Source organism: Mustela putorius, unplaced genomic scaffold (assembly GCF_011764305.1).
Source record: "Mustela putorius furo isolate JIRA1106 unplaced genomic scaffold, ASM1176430v1.1 tig00000228_pilon_pilon_pilon, whole genome shotgun sequence".
In the NCBI taxonomy this organism is placed as follows: domain Eukaryota; kingdom Metazoa; phylum Chordata; class Mammalia; order Carnivora; family Mustelidae; genus Mustela; species Mustela putorius.
Window position 1 is genome coordinate 20,992,610 of NW_025421322.1, and position 24,174 is coordinate 21,016,783.

The 24,174-nt window shown below is 43.4% G+C and overlaps 1 protein-coding gene and 1 long non-coding RNA gene across 10 annotated transcripts in view; one reads left to right on the forward strand and one right to left on the reverse strand.

Annotated features, from left to right (window-relative positions):
• The window catches only part of SAMD12 (sterile alpha motif domain containing 12), a 389,251-nt gene extending 369,726 nt beyond the window's left edge, over positions 1–19,525 (reverse strand). For all 6 annotated transcript variants that reach the window (XR_198799.3, XM_004743481.3, XM_004743479.3 and 3 more), the window contains exon 1: positions 19,380–19,525. Coding sequence is in view for 5 of the 6 variants with exons in the window: in XM_004743481.3 (XP_004743538.1) it covers positions 19,380–19,392 (13 nt within the window). In the remaining variant the exon portion in view is untranslated. The remainder of the gene's footprint in view (positions 1–19,379) is intronic.
• Positions 19,526–19,545: 20 nt separating this feature from the next.
• LOC101692762 overlaps positions 19,546–24,174 on the forward strand; it is a 259,825-nt gene continuing 255,196 nt past the window's right edge. Inside the window, exons 1-2 of one of the 4 annotated variants that reach the window (XR_006606147.1) lie at positions 19,546–19,842; positions 22,411–22,465. This is a non-coding gene — a long non-coding RNA (uncharacterized LOC101692762). The remainder of the gene's footprint in view (positions 19,843–22,410; positions 22,466–24,174) is intronic. The other 3 variants (XR_001178006.2, XR_001178008.2, XR_006606146.1) reach the window with 3 other exon arrangements.

The following is a 24,174-nucleotide window of genomic DNA, read 5'->3' on the forward strand; positions in this document are numbered from 1 at the left end:
TCAGAGGAGGATAGAAACTCATTAAAATTATATAGCCAACAGCCTCATTTTATTGGTGTTAATATTGAGGGCAAGTACCTCTGAGGTAGCCAACTAGTCAGCAGTGCAAGCAGGACCCGAATTCCTACTCCTGGTTTCAGCTGTAACTATTACACGATAGTTCTCTCTTCTATGGCTCTAAAGATTTCTCTTTTTCTTGAGACCACTCTGTTGCATGTAATTATTGTATATTTAATAAATACTACTAGACATCTACTCTCTGTGGTCCTAGGACAGTCTGTCCCTCAGGAGCCTTCGTCTTATCTTTGTTATACATATTTCCCCCAAGCCATTTTTGTGCTTTTGATTTTTTTTTAGATTTGACATTTTTTTAAGTGGTTGTAAAACATACATCATACTCCTTTGCTCTAAGGATTATTCACTTTCTAATCTGAACAATGTTTTATGTTAAAAGCACAGAGAACTTATTCAAGCCAAGAACTGAAGAACTGCTTATTCAGCCTCCTGACAAAAAAAAAAGAATAAATCCCATACATGCATTATCAGAACATAACCACAGTCAACTCCAATTGAATACCCAAAAATCCTACTAAGAGGCAAGCAAAATGCGTTATGACTGCTCAGGAAAACTAAAAACCATACAAAGAGAAAAGAGCTGGAAAAAAATGTCAAATACTAGCAATTCCTGTCTTTTGAAGGTCTATGGATCATTTTTTTTTCTATTTACTTTCCAAAGAATATATTTAATAAGCATATAAATCACTATTATTTTAAAAGGTTAATTTAAAAGGTAGGGAAATGTTGCTATGTTGCTTTTATTTTTTTTTTAAGATTTCTTGAATTTCTAATAGTATCTTGCTCTAGGACTTTTAACAGAATATATTAAATTATGTAAAAATTTAAAAACCTTGAGGTTTACATCAAACTGTGCTTTCAGATCTAAATAAGTGATGCAGCTTTTGAACTGCATAAATGATTTTTCTCTTCATGCCTAGTGAATGATTCTTCCTTAAATATTCCCAGACACCATACCTGGTAATCTTCACTATTCAATTTTCCAGTACAGCTCCTTTTTCCCCTCATCTCCTGACCAATCCAACATGGTTGGGCAACTGAGTATCATAAGTTCAAGTTTTTTCTGCACAATTATCTTTAGACAGTTTGCCCCACATTCTCATCAGAAGAGAATTCTTAGTGCTGTGGTCTCACTCTGCTTGTTTCCTTGATGGAACCTGGACTCTACTGTCCCTGAGAATGGGAGCCCAGATTCAAAATGGAGGACAAGTAGCCAAGTCCTATTGGTTCGACAGCTGGTTCTTCTAAAAAGGCTAGCGCATCATTATCAAGCCCTCAGTTCCATTCTCACTCCAATGATGAGGGACCAGTGGGTAGACACAGAAGGGAAGAGAGAAGAAAAAGCTAGTTGGGATGCAAAGAGGACGCTCAGGTGGCCCTTGGGGACAAGCTCTCCATTCTAAGTTCAAAAAGACCCTGTCAACAGAAGGCAGATGGGAGAGTCTCTAGAAGCCATCAGCAGAATGCATGCTTAAATGAACATCTGAAATGCCATAATCTGAATGCACAGGTATTTGCCAAGTTACTAAAAGCCCAGTCAGTCCTGTCCTCTCCTCTTGCCCTTTACAGGTGCCACCTCAATACTAACTCCTGATCCCAAATATAAGGCACGCATGCTGCAAGAAGTCCCATGAACAGGACCCCTCTCTTGAGGTTCCATTTATCTGGGTTTGCATGAGCACCTAGGTCACATCTGAGTGTATGCACACGCATTACAGCACTAGGGTGGGAGTTAGGGAACTTGGGCTTTTCTACATCTTATTACATGTTGTTCTGAAGTTCTAATGCTCTGAGCAAAATATCAATTCATTACACAGTTTTCTGAGCACATACCATGTACCATGATTTCTGTAGTGAGGGGAGATTTCTGGTTAAATTCTCTTCAGAAAGGATAATGCCTAGGGGCACCTGGGTGGCTCAGTTGGTTAAGTGTCTGCCTTTGGGGAAAAAAAAAAAAAAAAAAAAAGGGTCTGCCTTTGGCCCAGGATCAGGTCATGATCTCAGGATCCTAGGAGGGAGCATGATGTCAGGCTCCCTGCTCAGCAGGGAGTCTGCTTCTCCCTTGCCCTCTGCCCCTCGCCCCTACCTTGTGCACTCTCTCAAATAAGCAAAATCTTAAAAAAAAAATCATAATGCTTATAAAGTCTACATTTAGATTGCTGACTATTTTAGAAAAAATTAACTACAGAAAGACACTGAACCTTATTTGGAAATTAAGAAATTAAGTGAATAAGGACACAGACTCTAGAATCAGACTTTGGAGTTTGAATATTGGGTCTTCTGAGTGATTAACTAGTCCAATAAAAAAAAAAAAAAAAAAAGAACTAAACATTGAGAGAAGACAATCCCCTCCTTGGTCTTAAAAATCCAGCCAATATGTCTTATAATGAAGACCAGAATTGACAGGTCTATCCATTGAGAACTTTCAAAAAAAAAACCTCAAGTATGAGCAGAGAACCTACTATGTAAAAACACCTGAATATCTAACGAGAACACAGATCAGAATGAATGGGTTGGGGGCAGGGAGGCAATGTGGAAAGAAACATGGAGAGCAAAGTAAATTTCCATTGAACAAATATGTTATTAGCATTAATATTCTCAATGACATATGGAAAGATATTATATCATTTTAAAGCTATAAAAATTTCAGGAAAAAAGATCTTAGAAAAACTAAAAATATTAGATGCTTGAAAGATAAAAATAAAAAAGTACAAACAAAAAGAACAGATGAGAAATAGGAAACAAACCAAGAACTAGTCCAATAACTTTATCCTCTTAAAGACAGCAGGTAGAGTAATAAAGAACAGAATTGGATAAAAGGAAATTAAATAATTCAAAAGAAATTCCCTGAAATGAATGACAGGAATTTCCATTTTGAAAGACCACTAAATACACAATATTATAAGGAAACAGTAGGCTCACAACAACGTATAGTCTCGTGAAATTTCTCAACATTAGGGAAAACGATGAAATAACTTCAAGAAGAGAAATGTATTATTTCATACAAGTGATCAAGAATCCATAAGGCTTCAGATTTCTCAAAACCAAGACTGGAAACGAGAAGCTATTAGAAGCCTCAAAATTGTAAGGGAAAACAGTTTAACTTTTTCAAATTGAATCAAGTTATCAATGGAGTACAAGGATAGAATATTTTCGCATATGCAAATTCTCAAAAGCATGCTTCCTATGTACCTGTTCTCAGGAGGTAACTGGAGGAGGTGTTCCATCAAACCAGGCGATAACAAGATAGGATGAAGACCCAAGATAGGATGAAGACAAGCAGGAATCTAACACAGACATCAAAAAATGCATCTGAATGACGGAGGTGAAAGGCGGTCCAAACAACTCTGAATCAAGTAGAATAGAGACCTATTTGAATAGAGTCTCAAATAGAGACCTATTTGAAATGAGTCAGATTTTGGGGGGGAAATTGCTTCGGAAACTGACAGAATACCTGATGCGTGCACGTACTGGAAGGAGATTTAACAGAGAAACTTCTGGTTCAAATTAGTGGTGAGTTTATAGGACGCTAAGCCAACAGTAATAGCAATATTATAAAGCAATTTTTTAAAAGACAGTGATTTTTAAATTATGTTCATACAAAAAACCCGAAATTTTCAGTTTATAAAGTACTTGTCATATTCCCTGGCATATATGGTATGACTCAGTACATTTGGCCCTTATTATGATGATTTCAGCTCTCTATATATACACAACTTCCACTCTCAACTTTTTACTAAGTAGCCTCAGGAAATTTATTACCCACAGCCTATTACCTCATATGCAAAATGGGAATAAATACAGTACTGCATGCATTACACAGAATGTTTAGAACTAACAATCCTCGGTATACAGCAAACATTTACTAAATGGTAAAGGATATTTATTTGTTTATATATAAAATATTTGTGTACATTTTGTCACCTGAAAAATGAAACCTTAATTTAAAAATATTAACACTATGAGGTCAAAAATAAATACTGGCTAAATATAAGAACTGCAGTGTTTCTGAATGTAAAAATAAATGAGAAATAATTTTATTAAGAATAAAATTAGTTTTATTAAAACTAATAAAAGTGGCTGAAGACTGCACCTACCAATAAGAAAAAGCTCAAGGACACAGTATGGAATGACTAGATAGACCAGGAAGCCAAAATGAAACTAAAAAAAAAGTAGGTAGAAAACCTTATTAGACTATATTGAAAAATCAGAATAGAAGTCATGGCAATAATCAAATAAAAGTAGTTCACATGAATCATCAATAATCTGTAATAAAGGTAGAGGAACCTAGCTTAAGAAATGTGTAACAGGTGTAAGTTCTACAACTAACCTGGATCCTGTTCTCATCTTGCACAGATCTCTCATGTCATCCAACAGACACACCTTTTCTTTCAAAAGGTCGGCTTTTTCTACGGCTCTGATCTTGACAATGACCATCAAGTCACAGTGACAGAATGAGAGGATACCCTTCTGAAACTCAGGTGTCTGTTGCTCTCACAAGAGCTTCTGTCATGGGCCTTATTAAATGCCGTATCTATGGAGAATGAGATTTTGGTTACTGTGTAAGCATAATGAAAAAAACAAAACAAAAACACCTTCATATTTTACCAACTAAACACCCATTGAGGTTTGCTGGAATGACAAATTACACGAGCTATCATGACTGACTTAATAGAAAGCCCAGAAGGAAATATGAACTTTCCCTGGGTGGTCTCTGGGCTTTTTTTAGTGGCAACAGAGTGGGCACTGAAGTCATCGAACTTGGGTTTGAATTCTTCCTCTACCATTTACCAGCTGGTGACCTTGAGGAAATTATTTAAGCTCTCCGGGCCTCAACTATTTCATGTAGGAAATGGACCGAATATTAAGAAACAACTCATTGGATTGTGAACAGGTAGGATATTCAAAACAAACAACCAGTATGGTTTGGACCACAAATCGTCAGCAGTCATTCGCTATCAAAAACCAATAGAGCCATACCAGGGAATGCCGGTTGAAAAGCAGCCCCAGTTGCTAATATCATGGAGTGCCTAATAAATGCAGCTATCGTGATCCCTAGTTTCTTCCCTTCTTTGTCTATCGTGACTATGAAGAATTTTCATACCCAGAAAAAGAATGTTTAAATGCCACTTTAATATAGCTCATTAGAAGATGCAGTTATGGCAAATCAACAAAATAACGGAAGAGGAAAAAAAGGGCTTTAACTTCTCACTACTTAAGGACTGGGTGCCTCCAGAGAACTCTAGGACCTCTGGCCTCACTCTGGCTGCTGTCATTTCTAATTTCAGAAAAATTCTTGATCCTCTGTAGAACACATCCCACTTGCAAACCCCTTCAAAGTAGGCACTGTGCCATCCCTTCAATCACAGAAGCAGTAATAGAAGCCATAAAAGACTCAAGACACCAAGTTCTAAATCTAAGTTTTGCCGCTAATACCTTCTGTGACCTTGGGTGAGGGAACGTTCACATCCTTATTTATGAAATGGGAACAACAGCGTCTGTTCCAGCTGCCAGTGGATCAGCTGCGGTTCAGATGTGAAACTGTACTTTGGAAAGCACAGGATGCTGTGTAAAGCCAAGGCGGTACGATTTCAATGGTGATGGCCTTAGAGTGAGCCCCAGCAAACACGCGGGTGCCAAAAGCTACCAGCTATTGAGTTTCAATTAAGAAACTCTGGCCAGGCGAAGCAGGTCAGAGGGAAGCAGGAGTTTCATGGGGTTGTGCAAAGGTACTTAGCAAGCAATAGAAGCAACCATCAGCCAGAAAATCACTCTCCCTTACCATTAGAATCAGGGACAATGGCATCAGCACCCTGGAAACCTAAATCCTAAAGCATTAAAAGCAGGAAGGGGGTAGGAGATAGAAGGAAATAGGGGGCATGTCCTCATCTTGCAAAATTGTGAAACTGGCCAAGTTTATTTTCAGTACTTTTACGTTTCCTGACATTATGGGTACTATTTTCCTGAAAGCCCAAACCTAGGCTGTAGGATCAGTGTACCCTCAGGGCACCTCCTAGCTGGCCTGTGTACCCAACCCCTGTTCCACAGGCAAGCACCTGCCAAGGCCTAACCTTTCCAGAAGATGACTCCTGTTCTGGAAATTATACCCTCCTCCGCCATTCGTGAATTCCAATTCCTCTTCCATACCTGTCTGACCTGTAGTTATTACAAAATAAATGATTTCACAAAAAGATGGCAATGACCCATAGGGTTCTTTTTTTTGTTTTTATTTTTTTTAAAGATTTTATTTATTTATTTGACAGAACGAGATCACAAGTAGGCAGAGAGGAGGAAGCAGGCTCCATGCTGAGCAGAGAGCATGATGTGGGGCTTGATCCCAGGACCCTGAGATCATGACCTGAGCCAAAGGCAGAGGCTTAACCCACTGAGCCACCCAGGCACCCCTGACCTATAGGTTCTTAAAGGTCACTCTTTAATAACCTCATTTTTAAAGAGAATTCTAAGGATGATAATGTCTTAATCCAGTATTCCCTAAAATTTTCTAACTAGAAAAATGGACAGACATCTTCTGTTTTTATCAAATTCCAACTCTACCACTGACCAGCTGAGTGACCATGGGCAAGTTGCTTAACCTCTCTCTGTGCCTCTTTCACTATTTGCAAATAGAGAGGATACTGGTACCTACCACATAGGACTGATGTGAAGGAGAATGAGTTAATATAGGATAAACAGTTAGGACAGTGCCTAGCACATAGAATAAGCATTAGTATTTCTTGATCGTTCAATATTTTAGTTATAATGCTCATGTGCACCAGGCACCACCCATCCCTTCCAGAAAAAAGTACCTTCCCCCGGAGGTAATACATCTAAACTCTTGATGCCCCCTGCTCTCCTAGTTTTCCCTTTTTTGTAACTGCAAATTCTCTCTCTCCACAGGGTCAGTTCAAACACATTATCTACAAACTCTCAAATATTTCTAGCTTCAACAACAACAACAACAAAAGAGTGCCTGGGTGGCTCAGCTGGTTGGGCAATTGCCTTTGGCTCAGGTCATGATCCTAGAGTCCCAGGATCGAGTCCCACACATTATCTACAAACTCTCAAATATTTCTAGCTTCAACAACAACAACAACAAAAGAGTGCCTGGGTGGCTCAGCTGGTTGGGCAATTGCCCTTGGCTCAGGTCATGATCCTAGAGTCCCAGGATCGAGTCCCACGATCGAGTCCCACATCGGGTTCCCTGCTTGATGGGGAGTCTTCTTCTTGCTCTGACCCTCCCCATCTCGTGCTCTCTTTCTCATTTTCTCTCTCAAATAAATAAATAAAACCTTAAAAAAAGAAAGAAAGAAAGACCTTCCTTTGAATTTGTTTCCCATCTAGGTCAGGGCCTCCATCTTCCTCCTTATAGGTCTTCTCACCATGTTTAAAATTCCTTTAATCTCAATCGCTGTCTTGATAGGACTCATCAATGATTTGTGTCAAGAGTAGCGTCCTCATCACCCATTTAATCCTTGTATTATTATAATGTGGATCCGCTTCTCCATTTCATTAGAATAGCTTTTACTACTGCCAAACCCCGGGACACTTCCCAGGGCACACCTCGCTCACGTGATGCTGGCGCTCCACTCTGACATGGTTTCCTACCACCACTGGCTGCTTCTCCTGTCTCCTGCAGCTTCTCATCCTACCCCCTCCACACTGTAATTGCCCGGCAGACACGCTCTTCTCATACAGGAAGCTCTCCATCTCTCGCCCACCTGTCCTCTTGCTGTAGAATGTGCACTAGAGGATGGAAGAAGACACCACATGAACCTGTGGGGGAAAGGCATGGGCGGTGAGAGAAGAAGAAAGATGGGCGGAGGAGGATTCCAGATGCAGGGCGAGCCAGCACACAGCTGATCGCTGAGCTCCAGGGATGGTCAGCACTGAATCCTAGGGGAAAAGGGAGGGAAATCGGTCTGGAGCAGGAAGGCCCTAGCAGTCTGGGAAGGGCTCTGGCTGCTAAGGAGTTAGGCTTTATTTTTTTGCAGGGCTGTAGAGTTGGGAGCAATTACGTGTCTGCCACACCCTGTAAGGAAACGGTTCCCAATCCTCGCATCCTTTCCCCCTGCAAAATATTTCTCGTATCTCTTCCTTGGCTCTTATTACTCAGCTAGTTTTTTCAATTTCTTCAGGTTATGACCAAGCTTTCTGCAGTAGTTCATTCATGCTTTTCTTGAAAACTATGATGACTTCTCCAGGGGAGTCCAGGGCCGTGGTTGGGCCATAGCCGTGGGTGGGGCAGCTCCCCCGATTCGGAGTGCAGAGCCCCCACACAGCCTACCCTGCCCACGTGTCCTGCCCACATTCACCCCTCTTCTACTGGGATACCTTCCACAGTACAGCCTCGAGCCTCTAGACTGTAAGTCTCACGACGGGAAGGTTTACAGCCTTAGATTCCTATATTGACCAGGGCCATTCATGGTGCTGAGCTCATCAGAGGTGCACAGTGAATACTTACTGTCCAGATGAAGGAGAGATTTACATCAGTTTGTGCTGGGCATGCACATGAACTTGGAAGGCAGCATGCGAAACATCAACAATAAAAACCTGAAGACCTAGGGCTTCTTACGAGAGAAGCAGCAAAACCGTGCAAAGCAGGATCAAGATAAACACATTACCGATTCTAACCCCAAACCAGAGCTTTCCCTATGTAGAGCCCAAATAAGCAATGATTTATTTTGGTTCCTTTTCTTAAATTAGCAATATGTCTATGAGAGAGCTAGTATACCAGAACCAACCTGCTGAACTAGAACGGAACCAGAAAGCAACATAGTACAGTGAAAAAGGACTCTGAAATCTGGCAAATTTGGCAACAAAGCCTGGTTCTATCACAAATTAGCTGTGTGGCCTGGGGGAAATTCCATATCTTCTCTGGACCTAAATTCCCTCAACTATTGGATGGGAAAACCACCCATCCCCCTGCATTATGAAAACTGATGTTTAGAACAGACACCAAGAACCTCGCTCAGAGTAGGCACAAAATAACATTAGCTATCGTGTTTTCTCAATAATCATGTGTCTTCGTTGTGTCAGACACAGCTGTAGGCACTGAAGATGTATCAGAGAAGTCAAATGCATGTTCTCATAGGGCTTATATTACTCATCCCTAGCCTCTGTGAGAACAGAGTGGAAGCCCCAGTCTTTTTCCCAGTGAAAAATACACATAATGTCCACACACAAATTATACATAGAGTTGTAAAGGGATTAATAATCTAAGATCCTAAGAGGAAATCAAGAACCCTGCCCTTCTCTCAGTGTCTCCCCAATATGTTTAGTAAGAATGACTTGGGGCACCTATTTGATTCGGGGCCCCACATCTGTTTCACCAAAACAACAACAACACACCCAAGGGAGGGGATTAGGAATGCGGGGGTCATGAAGTGTCCCAGGAAAATGTTATCATGAAAGAAAGACCTAAAAAGAGGTCAAGGTCCAGTACACCTGCTTTTCATAGTCTTACCCAGCCATTATGAGGACTGTTAAACTCAACCATTAGGAATTGATTGATAAATATTTGTGAATGTTGGGGTGCCTGGGTGGCTCAGTGGGTTGAAGACTCTGCCTTCAGCTCAAGTCATGATCCCAGGGTCCTGGGATCGAGCCCCGCATCGGGCTCTCTGCTCAGTGGGGAGCCTGCTTCCTCCTCTCTCTCTCTGCCTGCCTCTCTGCCTACTTGTGATCTTGGTCTGTCAAATAAATAAAATCTTAAAAAAAAAAATTTGTGAACGTAAAAAACATTGCAAGCTACCGAAATAAATGCTATATCCACACACACTTCCTCGATAACTCCAACACAAACGGTCAATCCCAGTTTATCCACACTGAAGTATTAAGCATCCTGACATCAAAAAGCTAACTGTTCTCAGAAAACAGAAAAGAGAAAGAGAAAGCAAGAGCTTGGGCACCATGACACTCTGACACACACCTACTGACTCACCAAGGCCAAGAGCTGGGACACCCCACTTCCACTTTTTGGTGACTGGTTGCTCTCTCCTACACCTATAAGTAACTGGTCATGAAAGGGGCAATACAAACTTGAGATAAAAATTAAGTGCGATGTACATCTACTGAAGTCAGGTTAGCAACATTTTCACCCCCATGTAAGGCACACACATACAGGAATTCTGCAGCAATCCCAGATTCAAGTACTCTATGCCACAGTTACACGGACTGGCAGAAAAATCCTAATGGAAATCCTAGTGTGTGAACATCCAAAGGATACCTCCAAGACTATGGTTCGTGCTTGGAAACAATTCTGTGGTCAGGACTTACACCCTGTTTGAGACCAGATAAAATGTAGTCTTTGCAAGTGAAACAAGCGTTGCTCCCACCACATAAAGGGATAGTTGATGAAAGACCCAATTCTAAATCAGAATGGCACACAGCTGCAAAACCAGCCTCTGGCCCTGCCCTTCTCAAAATTTCAACCACACTAGAAACAGTCAACCAACTTAAGGTTTGACAAAATGGAGTTCATGACTCCCCTTGGCAAATAAGGCCAACTTCCGGCAGGGACAGGTAAGTCTGTGCCCTACTCCATCCACGCAGGCTCCTCTTTGTGGACCCAAACATGGTCTTCCCTTTCCTCTCCTCACACTCTTGCCTTTCTCCAAGGTAAGCCTTTCCTCATCTGGGTTTCTTTCCTTATTTGACAACAAGGACTCAACATCCAGGGTTTAAGAAAAGTTCCTTCTATAGTAAGTAACCTGAGAATTTGTTAACAGATTGCTTTTGGATGCAAAGCCAGTGGCATTTCTAGGCCATATCCATGCTTGAGATCTGGACTAAGGTCGAAACCAAGGGTGTATATTTGCCAAAGCCATACTATACTCTTGTAAAAGGCGGCACCAAAAGCCCACCTCCAGAAAGCTACTTCTTCCTAACCCTATCCAAATGCCTAAACTCTACCCCTTGATGTAATACCTTTATTTTTGTGAGATCCTCATTATCAATGACTTGTCAATACAGAGAAAATCCAAATTGAGGAAAATCTGGCCCAGTATTACATCTGAGGCATACCAACTCTAAAATACAGTTTGGGAGTTCCTTATAAAGTTAAAACACATTTACTGTAGGCTCAAAAACCTCACTCCTACTTCTTTACACGAGAGAAGCATGTTCACACAAAACTATTTACAGTGGTTTTTCAAATTCAATGTAAACTGGAAACAACCCAAATGTACTTCAACTGGTGAATGGATAACCAGTGGTATGTACATTCAGTGGATTACTACTAAGTAATGAAAAGGACTGAGTGGAAGCGTCCAACAATAAGGGTGTACCTCACGTACATTGCATGAGTAAAAGAAGCCGGACTCGAATGTCAACATAGTGTATCATTTATAGGACATTCTGAAAAAGGTAGGAGTGCAAGTACTGAACTTGGCAGTGCTTGTCAGGGGCTGTGGGTGAAAGGTAACTAGAAAGAGGCACAAGGAAACATTTTGGGGTGTAGGAATTAAATATGATTGTAATGCTGTTAAGACTGACTACATGACATTTGTCAAAATGCAAAGAGCTACAAAAGGTGCATTCTAAAGTATGTAAATGATACCTAAATAACTCAAATTTTAAATTCCTTAACTTACTAATATAGAACAAAAGAGAACATTTGAAATAGGGACTCTAGTTTCAAAACCCTGAAATAGTTCAAATGTTTTATCTCAGGAGAAACAGAATTTTTAAAATCTATTTAACCAAATTTAAATTATGATTTCACTGTGCGTTAATTCTTAGACAAAAAGAATCCATTTGTCTGTTATGTAACTTCTATAAGATTTCTATCAGAACAAAACATTTTTCATTTTACATTTGACCCTTTAGAGCTTATTTATATAGACCCCCTTTTTCTCCCCAAAATATATTAGGGCATCAATATTCACCAAAAACTTCTTAATCCTTAGATGATCCTAATACTGTTCTTTGGTGCCTATCAATCATCATCTTAGGTTATGATCTTCTTTAATGGTTATCTGGCCTAACGCAGCCAGATCTTCTCTGGAAAACAAATGGAATCCTACAGCTCTGACCCAATGTCAATTTCATGGAGTGCCTGAAATTTTCTTTTGCAAGATCTGAAATTCTGCTTTGAAAGCAATTTACTTATCGTATGGCTCGGGGATTATCAGACCATTACAGAGCTCCGCCGATAAAATAGCAGCTGTTAAGTGGCAAGAAAGTTTTTCTGGGGGGGGGGGGACCATTTAAGTGATGAACTTTTAGTGAATATACTCCTGGTATAACTTTTACGTCCCTCTTCGGTCTCATTACTGCAGGGAATCAGATCATCAAATAATACATTAAAAGTAAGAATGCCTCATATTTTACTAATGACATTTTGTTGGTCTTACCAACTCAGAGAACCTACCTTCCATCATGGAGCATCTACTACAACACCAGACACTACACTAGGAGACCATGAAAACGACTCAGATACTTTTTAAGTAAGGCAGGGAGGAGACAACATTGCCTTCATGTTGTCTAACAATTTCTAAGTGTTTACTGAGCAGTTACCAGAACCAGCCCTCCAATGTAATGCCATGTACCTAGGAGGTCATTACTATTAATATTGCCATTTCGTAATAAGTGAAAAGGTTTCAGAGCTGCTCAGTGAATTACCCAGGTCCTCGGCAGAGCTGGGGTTCATACCCAGTCTCACTGCAGAGCTTGTCCATTTAAAGACAGCCCCAGCCCTCATAGGGAGACACAAGCCAGCCTGAGCCTGGCCCCAGCTCTTCATGTAAACCATAGCGGAGGCTTCCCACCCCATGGTCACAAACATCCATCAAGTCACTGCAGACCTGGGAGTTTCCTGGGCAGAAAACCACCAAACACAGCAGCAAGGGCAGACGAAGAGCAAAATGCTGAACTTGGCAGCTGGCTCCTCCCAGCCTCAGCACCCTTGGAAAAAGTCTGAAGGCAGGCAGGCGGCCGCCCCTGTCACCCAACAGCTGCCACCCCTTCGTACTCTTCACTCGGGGAGGCAAGCTGTGCCAGCAGCTTCTTGCACCCACACTTTAGAAAAACCAGACTAAATATAGCCAAGTTTGCTCTCATGAGCCAGCTCAGAGCTTGGAGTGCTGCTACATTCCACTTCGGAAAATTGGGGAGAAATCAGCTTGATTTACAAGAGAGCAGCTTCCCTTGCTTGCTCCTGTGCCTTTGGAAGGACCACATGCAAGATCCAGCTGGGCTATGGGGAGTGCTGAGGTTTGGCCAAGCAGATAATAGAGCCCACAGGAGAAGGAATGTACCAGAAATGACTTAGTAGCATCCTCATTCACTTTCCTGCCCATAAAGGGCTAAAGAACCACAATACTGGGGCTTTGGGGGAAAAAAAATCCATTAGGTAGAACGTACTCTACATGCACCACAGTTTTATGCCCTTTCTGCCACTCCCCACCCATCAATATCCTGGTCCAAAGCTCATGCGAACGCTCCTTCCTTGGTTAGGCTAACCCATCTCCCATCCAGCTCAGAACTAAATGCTCCATTTGTTCTCAGACCTCCCACGTAAGGTTGCTTGTGCTTCTACTTAGCACTTCTATCATTCCACCTAACCTGCTTCTTGGTCGCCTTCAGCAAAGGGATGACGGGGAGGTACAGAAAGGGCTAAGCTCCCTTCCTGATTAGACTTCCCCCACCCCCAAATCTAGTAGAGTTCCCTGCACCCAGGCTGTGTTCTATTGCCTCTGAACAGAAATACAAAACCTATATGAATGCCAGCAAGAGAGTCTGCAATTGCCCACCCTTCTCCTAGTTAAATGCACAACATGGAACCTTTCCTGGAGGTCAAGCACCGGCTTCCCACCCTGTGCTGCCCCTCCCGTGCAGGCCAGCACAGCATGTACCGTGACTCAGCATAACAGAACACAGTTATAGCAGCAAAGGGCTATGCGGTCTCCCCCTGGGAACACCAGCCCTTGTTTCTTCTGGCTTAAGAGTACAGACAGCAAGACAGAAGATAGGACTGGGCCAGGCAATGCGAGAGCAGGACTGAGACCCTCCGTGGACGGGATGAGAGGTCCCCAGGAAGCAAGGGGAGTGGCAGGAGCCACGGCCCCGGAAAGCATGCAGGCAGGGCTTGAGGCCCTGCTTCTCGCACTGGCCAGGAATTTTCGATGATGGGCTTCTGGTCACCATGCTCAGGTCTTAAAACAACGTGACTCACAGAAGTTGTTGGTACAGGAAAGTCCAATCTCGTGTCCCAGAGGACAAAATTAAGTTGGGGCAGGGAGGTGGTGGTAAATAAAGAAATAAGAAAAAAGACCCATTGGTGAAAAGTGAAGTGAAAGAGAATGGGGCGGCAGCTAGTTCAATGATAAGATTGTGATGCTCAGGTAAGGGCCCGTCAGGGAAACGGGTCTACAGGCCCACTGCTTCTTCGGCTCCTACTCCGCAGGGGAACACAGGTGGGAGCTCGCTCCGGGGTCCAAGGGGCTACTGAGGGAATCAGAAGCATCCATCCTCTACCCATTCATTCTCTTCTCATCTACCCAACAAGCTTCATGAAGGGTCCACCACAGGCCCGGCCCAAGGCACAGTGCCTACCTGCACACAGCACCAGACCACCAAGTTGCAGAGAGGATCACACACAATGTTCTTAAGAAGGAGTCGTAGTTCGAAAAATGCCAGTGGGCTAGCTCGGAGCCCTCCTTGCTCCGGGCTTCACAGGAGGGAAAACCGTGTGGAGACTTCCAGGCTCTCTCCACTCCCTCATGGGTAATTAGGTTCAGAAGAGGAGACAAGTACGGACATGCAGGTCTAGGGAAAGGAACAAAGCGCCCGCAGCTCCGGCCTCTCCTTCCCTTTGCGATCCACCTGCCTGCTGGAGGAGCCCTTGGTCCCCCCGGTCCCCAGGCTGTTACAGAGGCAGCAACTCCTAGGAGGGGCAGGGGCTCTGCTTGGGAACTATATTAGCCAGTCTGCTTTTCTCATCCAATCCAAAGCGACACAACAAACAAAAACAAAAACCCATGGAGTCTTGAAATAAAGAAGACACTTTTGGAGCGCCTGGCTGGCTCGGTTGGTTAAGTGGCTACCTTTGGCTCAGGTCATGATCCCAGGGTTCTGGGATGGAACCCCACATCAGGCTCCCTGCTCAGCAAGGCGTCTGCTTCTCCCTCTCCCTGCCGCTCTGCCCACATATGCTCTCTCTCTGACAAATAAAATCTTAAAAAAAAAAAAAAAAAAAAAAAGAGAGATCACTTTCCTATTCCATCATGAGTCTCTGTGACTCAGTTCTGAATTCAAGTGGGGTGGAGAGCCTTTACTGACAACGTCTTCTCTTTCCTATGTGTGACTAGCTCGTTTGCCCTCTCCACCAATATCTTGGTGATAGGCAGGGTTTTGTTTTGATTTTTCTCTTTTACAGGAGGAAAACCTCTAAAACCTGAGCCTTAAGTGACTTCGAGGCCATTTGATAGCCCATGTGTTCATTTAGGATGGAAAGTTCAGATTCCTTAACGCAGATCTGTCATCTACAGCACACTGCCTTCCATTTGAAATCCTTGGGGAGATGGAGTGCTCAAACTTGGAAATCATTTTTATCCCACACGAGAGCGACTAGTCTATTAGATCTGGAGTAGAAACAGGACGCACCAATGTTTGTCCACCCCACTCTGCTGATGCAGCTCTGAAGATGAAGCAAGAAGAGAAGGAAGTGTGAACAAGGAGTAGGAATACGGTTCTCTTGCTTCAGGGCATCTATACTCCACTCAGGAAACAATCACTGCCAAGCACCAGTCCCCAAATACAGAGATGAACACAACACGGTCCCTGATGAGTCCACTTTTTTCCTCTCCTTGTGTAACAATGCAATCCATTTCTGTTAAACATCACCTATGGACACAATCATCTACACAAGCTGTCCATGGAGAACGGATTACTCGGTGGTTTCTGCATGCTACCTCCTCTCCAGTGGCCCTAATTATCCCAGCTATTTGGAGTGATTTACTAAAATACAATGTTTTTTTGTTTTTTTTTTTTTAAAAGACAATGGATATAAACATAATCCCAACCTGAATGGGGACCAGGGGATCTAGGGCTGGAGAGCATGACTCTAAGCTGCCCAGCTGCCGGTAAAGGGGAGGCATGGCTCACCACCACGCTAGGAAATAGAAACAATATACTGTAATTAATTTCAGAGAAGAAACTATAACCCAGGGTAGCCATAAAACAAAGGGCACCTCTTTGTCATCTTAAAGTCAAGGCTACAGGTTTAACAAAATGAAAGAGCTATTTGTTCTTAACACTTTTACCACTTTACACTTAACATAAGGTCAAGCTTAAACAGGTTACACATGATAAAAAAAAAAAAAAAACAACCCTTCTATTTTGCTAATTAGGCTTGTATGAATAAGTGAAAATTCAGAATACAAAACATGCCAAATAGTAAAGGTTTTTGTTTCTTTTCTTTTTATTATTTTTTTGTTTGTTTTTTTGTTAAGAAGGATGGAAGTACAAAAACATTTACTGAGGATCTATGTTCGGAGCATTCCCTCAGAAGCCCCCTCCTTCATTAAATCTTCCCAACATCCCTGGGAAGTTATCAGTAGTGCGTCCTTTTTCCCCAGATGCAGAAACTAAAGTTCAGATGTTAGTTTAACATGTACCCAATTTCCAATTCCAGTTCCTCCAGCCAAATTCCTTCTCTGAATCAGTGTTTCTTAACGAACTTAGGGACACCGCTGGTTAACTTGATTTTGGGTTATGAACTTTGTATGGGATGGCCATGCATGGAGGGACATACAGCATCGCTGGCCCATGGACAAAAAAAACACCAACAGCAGCCCCAAAATATCCCAATCCCACACGTAGAGGACTGTTACCCTGCAGAGGAGAACTCCTGCTCTAAAAGATTCTTCGAGCATGAGGACAAAAAAACTGGAGGGGTGCTTCCTTTAAAAAACCTCCCCTACCTTCAAATCTCTCCGAAGCCCCTTATTTTCCAGCACATGGGCTCCTAAGAAAGCCCCATGCACACCTACGGAGTCAGTTACAAAAGTGGCCTTGAAATATTTCCCATACATTCCATAAGCATTTACTGAGAACATACTATGGGTCAGGTACTGTGCTAGGGGCTGGGAATATAAAGTCAAAAAGTATAAGGTCCCAATCCCAAAGGGCTTACACCTCTTATAGTCTAGTGAGAGATTAAGTATGGAAATGTTAAAATAGGTGTAAGCACCCGTTCTAAGGTCATTTAGTGCAGAAGGTACCTCCCACAGACTAGGGCAGATGCTGGGAAGGCTGAGGGAACAAAGGGTTGAGACAGGGTTGGGAAGTTTTCCTGAGCCTTTTGAAAGACCAGGTGAGTAGCCAAGAAGTGCCCAATCTAGGCTAAGCAAACTGCCTTTGCAAAAACAGAGCTAGAGAATCCTCCCTGCAGCCGAAGTTTAAACAACTTCCTTCAGTCCTGCAGTTGAGACCTCGTCGTGATCCAAACTCAGGTTCTCCTGTTTATCAGAGACAAGCACTTGAACCAAAAAGTCTCTGGGGCGGGGGGGGGGGGGGGGGGGGGGGGGGGGGGGGGGGGGGGGGGGGGGGGGGGGGGGGAAGCCTCTGCAGTCTACGTGTACTTCATTCCAAAGCTCTTGTTTTCTCACAAGGTCTGCCTTTGCTGGTATAATAACCCATCAGACAAGAAATATGACTAATTTTATACTTCTTACACTGAACAGGAAATGGTTTTCAAATACACCGCGGACTGGCAACCAGTGGGAGTGTCTCTCACTTGGGAACACAGAAAAGTGCAGAGAAGAGAGGATAATCAAGGTCATCTTAAGGGTGGGCAGAAGGGGTACCGCAGGTTAACCTAACTTTGGCCTGAAGCTCAGGATGAACTTTATCTTTTTTTATCTTTTTTCCACTCATCTGAAGTCTTGTTTCACTTACCATCAACTGTAACGATGCAGAAAGCTAGATTCTTACCTTAATATTACATTTTCACAGTAGCGAAAACTTAGAAACATCTTTGTCTTTTTTTTCAAAGCCATGTCTGTTACAGACACATTTTAAAAACCATAGATGTAAATATAACTAAAAGTAACCATCTAGGACGCTCTGAACCTCTCAGCCCAAAGGCAACAGTTTGAGTTAAGGTACTGAACAGAAATACTGGGTTGTTACTACTTCAGATGGTTAAGTAATTATAATGAGAGCAGGAATCGGAGTAGTTCAGTTGCTCTCTCTTGGGGCAGGGAGGAGAGAGGAAAGCAAGCCTTGTGGTTCCCTCTTGCCTCTAGCCTACAAGGAACAGGCTCATTTCCCCTTGGCAAGGAGCCAGATGCGCTGGCAGGCATGCCCTCTTTTTCCTGCCCCAGTTCCCCTCTTACCTGAGCCACACTCAGGAGCCATAACTCTGGGGGGAACTGTAGGTTCTCCTTCAGTCCCAGGATTATTGCATTTTATTATTCAGGCGCAGTTTGACCTCTAATTTACGCCGCAAACACATCTGGCCCGCATATTTCCGCCCCCCCCCCCATAAACTACCCTCCACAAAAAAAAAGTCTCTGTTACAAGGGAACAAGAATCTGAAAGGAAAACTTGGGATCCCTCACAAACCTCCTGCCCCTGCTTTCCCCCAGGAGGTTCAGAGGAGACAGTATTATAGAGCCAAAACTGCAAAGCCAGAGGCTAAAATTATATTAGAAGAGAGGAAGGTGGTCTTGGAAGAAAAGGATTCACCCACATGGAAGGGACTGGTGGTTCTTTTTAATTCCTGGCGGATTCCATTTCTTTTCTGTAAACTTTGCTAACCCTGGGATGGTCGTATAAACAGAGGCAGGTGTAGGGTCACCTCCACCCTCTGAGTACATCTGCTGCCTCCGCTGCCGGGCGCGCACGACAGGGGTCCTGGACCCAATCGAAGACCATGCTTCCCGATGAGGCACCTGGCCGGGGTCCTCTACCACGTGTGGGGGGCAAAACGAGTATCCCCAGCCCCGTGGCCACCCAGCCGCCTCCAGTGAACGGGGACAGCGAAAGGGGCACCTCGGGGCTGAGACCTCATGCCGGTCTCTTCGGCTTTCCCCCCATTTCCAGTACACCGTGTCGCATTAGGGGTCCTCTTCGCCTCCAACCCCAAAGTCCTGCGCAACTACATGTCTTTCCAAAGCAACTGAAGAAAGCGCCTACTGGCCTTCCGTGGCTCAGGTGAGTGCCAAGAGGTGTGGGAAGAAAGGGCCCGCTCGCCACCACCCTCTTTCCTCTCCTCCCCACGTTCCCCGGGATTCATCAGGGATGTGTGTATCGGGGTGCGCGGGGTAAGAGGGAGCTTAAAATGCCCAAGCGTCCCTTACCTTCCACAGCCATTCTCTCAGAGCTTCCCTAACGCATGCATAATTTTCTCGGCCGAGATACTCCTCCTGCCCCGCGCTCCCCCCTCCTCGCGCTCTCGCCTAAATATTCTGCGCTCATCTGCTCTAGGACCAACCTGCCGCGGTCACGCAAAGCGAGGCTGCCGGCTCCGGCTCCGCGCAGGGCGGACTGGGAAGTGTAGTTCCCTCCCTCCCTCCGACCCGGGAGAGCACCCCGAATCCCCCTCGGGGGACGGCCCCTTCTCCACACTTGGACTGCACCTCTGGCTGCAGCCGGCTCGGGTAGAATAATCCCTCCTCGGGGGGCCGCGTGGGCGAAGCCGGCGACCCCGGGACGTGGCCGGGACTACATTTCCCAAGCTGCCCTGCGCTGGGCTTCGTTCGGCGCTGAGTAGAGACCCGAGATTGAGCTCTTCGCTGGCAGTTGCAAGCGGGTAAGCACCAGGTAGGGCTTGTGCTGGGGGCTGGAGGCGGCGGCGTCTGTGGTGGGATCGTCTGGCCTTATTCGCCGGCTGTTTGGCTAACCATTTAGTGAGGAGAGCAGAGCCACCCGCTGGCTGTGGTTCCCTCCAGAGAGCCGCTGCACAAGGTGCGGTAGAAAGTTGTTCCCTCGGCGCCCTGGGATTCTCGGAGTTCCAGAGAATGCCGCCAGGTGATAGAGCGGTCCTCTGACCGGCCAGGTGGTGCAGGTGGATAAACACCTAAAATGGGTGGGCGATGGCTTAAGAATCCCGAACGGGCATCATCCTCAAGGGGTTGTTAGGAACCAAACCTAGGAACCGGATCCCACCTGAGGATGTCTGTCTGATGATGGAAAGCTGTCTTGCTTCCCAACGAGGAGGCTTTCAGCTCCTTTGGCCTGGAAGCCCATTGGCGGTCTGTGATAGGGCCTAATCATTAACAGCGCCTAAGAAGGCGCGTGTTCTTTCAACCCTGTGTCCTAACTCCAGGCATTGGGGGTGCTGTAGGCAGACAGGGGAAAGAATCACGTGGAAGGCAATAGAATTCCAGAGCTGGTAAACACTGATAAAAATGGAAGTTCCCAAACTTTTTTTTTTTTTTTCCTTGCACGCGGAAATGCAATTGGCGTTATGGCTGATAGAGCTAAGGGGATGATCTTGGACGAAAAATCTGACTCAGGGCTGTAGTAAGTCTTTTAAAGGCTTCGAGCTTGGAAATTCGAATGGCGCCACTTCCAGTTTGCACCCAGTTCTTCTACCTCCTTGCATGTATGTGTGTGTATCTATATCTATATCTATCCCCGACCCCAAAATGTATATATTTATAAGAACTACTCTGGAAAATAAGGAAGTACAAAGATTTGATTCTTCCCATAAAGACAACCACTTAGATTTTGTCCCGGTCATAAATTTAAAAAAAAAAAAATAATTTTGAGTGTGTATGTGCACCACTGTTTTTCTGGTCACTAAGTATGTGCCTCATCCTACTATGATTGGGTAATATGGCTGTGTCTGGGTGCTTTTAAAAATACCTGTGTGTAACTATTAAATGCCATCGGTGATATTTTAACTGTGTGTCCATAGAGCTGTGTGCAAATCAAACCCAAACTTCCATCCTTGGCACAGTAGCCTGAGACCTGCTCAGTGAGACACAATGGGTATTTGCCATGGATAAAATAATTTTTCCAATCTAATTCATAACCATCTGGAAGGAACTGAAATCCAGGTGCTTTCTATCCCCTCTCATAGAAGTCTTTCCCTAGATAAAACATTTGTAAAAGAAAGCCAAGGGACCAGCAAAGGGATGATTCTTGACCTTCTCAGTCCACTAACCTTTTACAAACACATATTCTTATCCTCATCTTAATCTCACAGAATCTGGATTTCTGAATGTTTGGCTAGGGACACTTAAATTTTAAAAACCCACAGGTGATTTTCATGTGCAATGAAAATGAAAAGCATTGGTCTGTCTTCAAGCTTTTAGGATCTGGGTGATACTAAAATGGAAAAGACACTGAAATCCATTTTTAATTTAAAAACTTTATTTCAGTTCACATCTTTCAGATCCTTCCCAGTTGATGTGCATTCTAGTTTGAATTTCATTTTTAGTATAAATGTAAATGAGATGTGAAGGAAATATTAGTTTAGCCATAAGAAATAGCCAATATTGAATTTTTTTTAAATGTAGAAATAGAGCAGTATCACATGGCTTAACCTAATAAAGGATAAGGAGAAGTTAAGTTGGGGGCTTTCAATTCTGGCTGATCACCTGGGGATAGGATGAAACAGTTCTCATTAGAATCGCCAAAAGGAAAAGACAGAAAATACCAACTCTTGGCAAGACTGGGGAGCAGCAAGGACTTGTGAGTCCTGCTGGTGGGGGACAAATCGATACAACCACTTTGGAAAGCCATTTGGCATATTAAGCTAAATAATGCTTATTCCGTGACGTAGCAGTTCCCTTGTGAGTGTAGGTAGCAGTCAGATGTATACATGTTTCCAAAAGACCTATACAGGAATGTTCGTGGCTACATTATTTGTCATGGCTACAAACTGGAAACAGCCCACATGTTCATCAACAATAGATTAATGAATTATGGTTTAAATAAACCACCCCATACTGGACGGGTTAGCAAACTATAGCCTATGGACCCAATATGGTATACTGCCTCTCTGAGTCTTGTTCATGAGCTAAGTATGGTTTTTACATGTTTAAGTGGTTGGGAGGGAAAAGAATATCTTGTGACATGTGAAAATTATATAGAAGCAGCTACATGATAACTTCAGTTTTGCTTTTTGGCCAGGAACACCTAAAATATCTCTTGTCTGATCATTACAGAAAAAAGTTTTACCAAATTCTACTATAAAGGAGTGAGAATGAATGAATTACAACTATATACAACAACACAAATAGATCCATTAGGTATCTGTTGATGGTAACACATCACCTCAAAATTGAGGCAAAAATTAACACCCATTTCTGATCTCTACTGCTGTGGGACAGAGATTTGGGCACAGCTGAGCTGGGCTTTCTGCTTCATGGTCTTTTACAGGCTTCAGTGAAGGTGTTGGTGGGCCAACATCATATGAAGGTTCAACTTGGGAAAGGTAAGCTTTCAAGTTCATGTGCTAGTTGGCAGAATTCACTTCCTCTCAGACTGTTGGACAGAGGGCCTCAGTTTTTTGCTGGCTGTTGGCCAGAGACCAGCCTCACTACTTTTCTACAAGAGCTTCTCCAATAGGGCAGCCTGCTTCATCAAAGCACACAAGCTATGAAGGCTAAGTAGAGTTTGCTAGTAAGATGGAAGTCACAACCGCTTGTTACCTAATCTTAGAAGCACCATCCCCTCGATGTTTTCATGTTCTATTAGTTAGAGGCAAGCTACTCAAAGGGAGATCATGGGGCGTTATCTTAGAGCCTGTCTACCACAACACACAGGCAGAATGTTGAACAAAAAAAGCCAGGCAAAAATATATATTGTGTGACTCTATCTACCTATTGTTCATTTATTTATTTATTTATTCATATTTCAGAAACCAGGTCAGAGAACTCTATGGCATTAGAAGTCAGGATAGGGGTTCCCCTAAGTGTATGAAAGGGGAATATAAGCACAGGGAATGGTTAGTGGCTGGAAAGAAACCCCATGACATCTGGGATGTTGTGATTCTTGAGCTGCATGGTGTTTCCACAGATGTATACTGTTTGTAAAAAAGTATTGGGCCATCTATATCTGATTTGTGGAAGAGTGTGTGTGTGTGTGTGTGTAAGAGATACTTCCATAAAAATTTTTAAAAAGTAATGTATGCTTAGATTCAATTAAGTATGATAAATGACCCATTTATCAGCTACTCTTTGATCATCTATACTTTCTCTTTCTTTGCCACAGTAAAGTGACAGTTGACTCCATTCCTCCTTAGGAGGACCTCCTAAGGACCTGGCACTTACCTCGATCACATATGGTAGACAGAATTTCTAAAAATCACTCTCAGGATTCCATACCCAAATCCCCTGAACCAGGGAATGTAATGAGTCTTTCTTCCTGTGATTGTATTCTGTTAAAATCTTAAAAATGGAAGATTATCCGGGTGGGCCCAGTGTAATCAATCAAGAAAGAATTTTCTACTGGGAGCAAAAGGGAAGGGCAGAAGAGGAATTCAAAGAGATTCTAGGCACGAGGAAGACTCAACACACAGGTTACTCCTCTAAAGTGAGAGGCATGTGAGTAGGGATATAGGTGGCTCCTGGCAGTCAGCCAGCAAAGGAAAGGGGGGCCTCAGTCCTGTAGTTATGAGGAACTGGATTCTGCTAACAACTTGAATGAGGCTGGAAATGGGTTCTTCCCCAGAGGCTTCAGATAAGCATTCAACCCCCCTGACACCTTTATTTAGGTCTTGTAAAACCTGAACGGAGAACACAGGTGAGCCCACACATTCCGCTGAGCTACAGAACTGTGAGCTAGTAAATCAATATTTCTTTAAGCTGCTAAATTTGCTTATTTTCTATTTGTTAATTTGTTTAATTTGTTATGCAGCAATAGAAACTAATACAGGATGTATCCTATTCACAGCAGACCTATTTTGGAGGGTAGGGACGCTTAAAAGATAATGATTTTAAAGATTTTTTTTTTTTCAATTTATTTGACAGAGATCACAAGTAGGTAGAGAGGCAGGCAGAGAGAAAGAGGGGGGAAGCAGGCTCCCTGCTGAGCAGAGAGCCAGATGCAGGACTCGATCCCAGGACCCTGAGATCATGACCCGAGCCGAAGGCAGAGGTTTTAACCCACTGAGCGACCCAGGTGCCCAAGATAATGACTTTA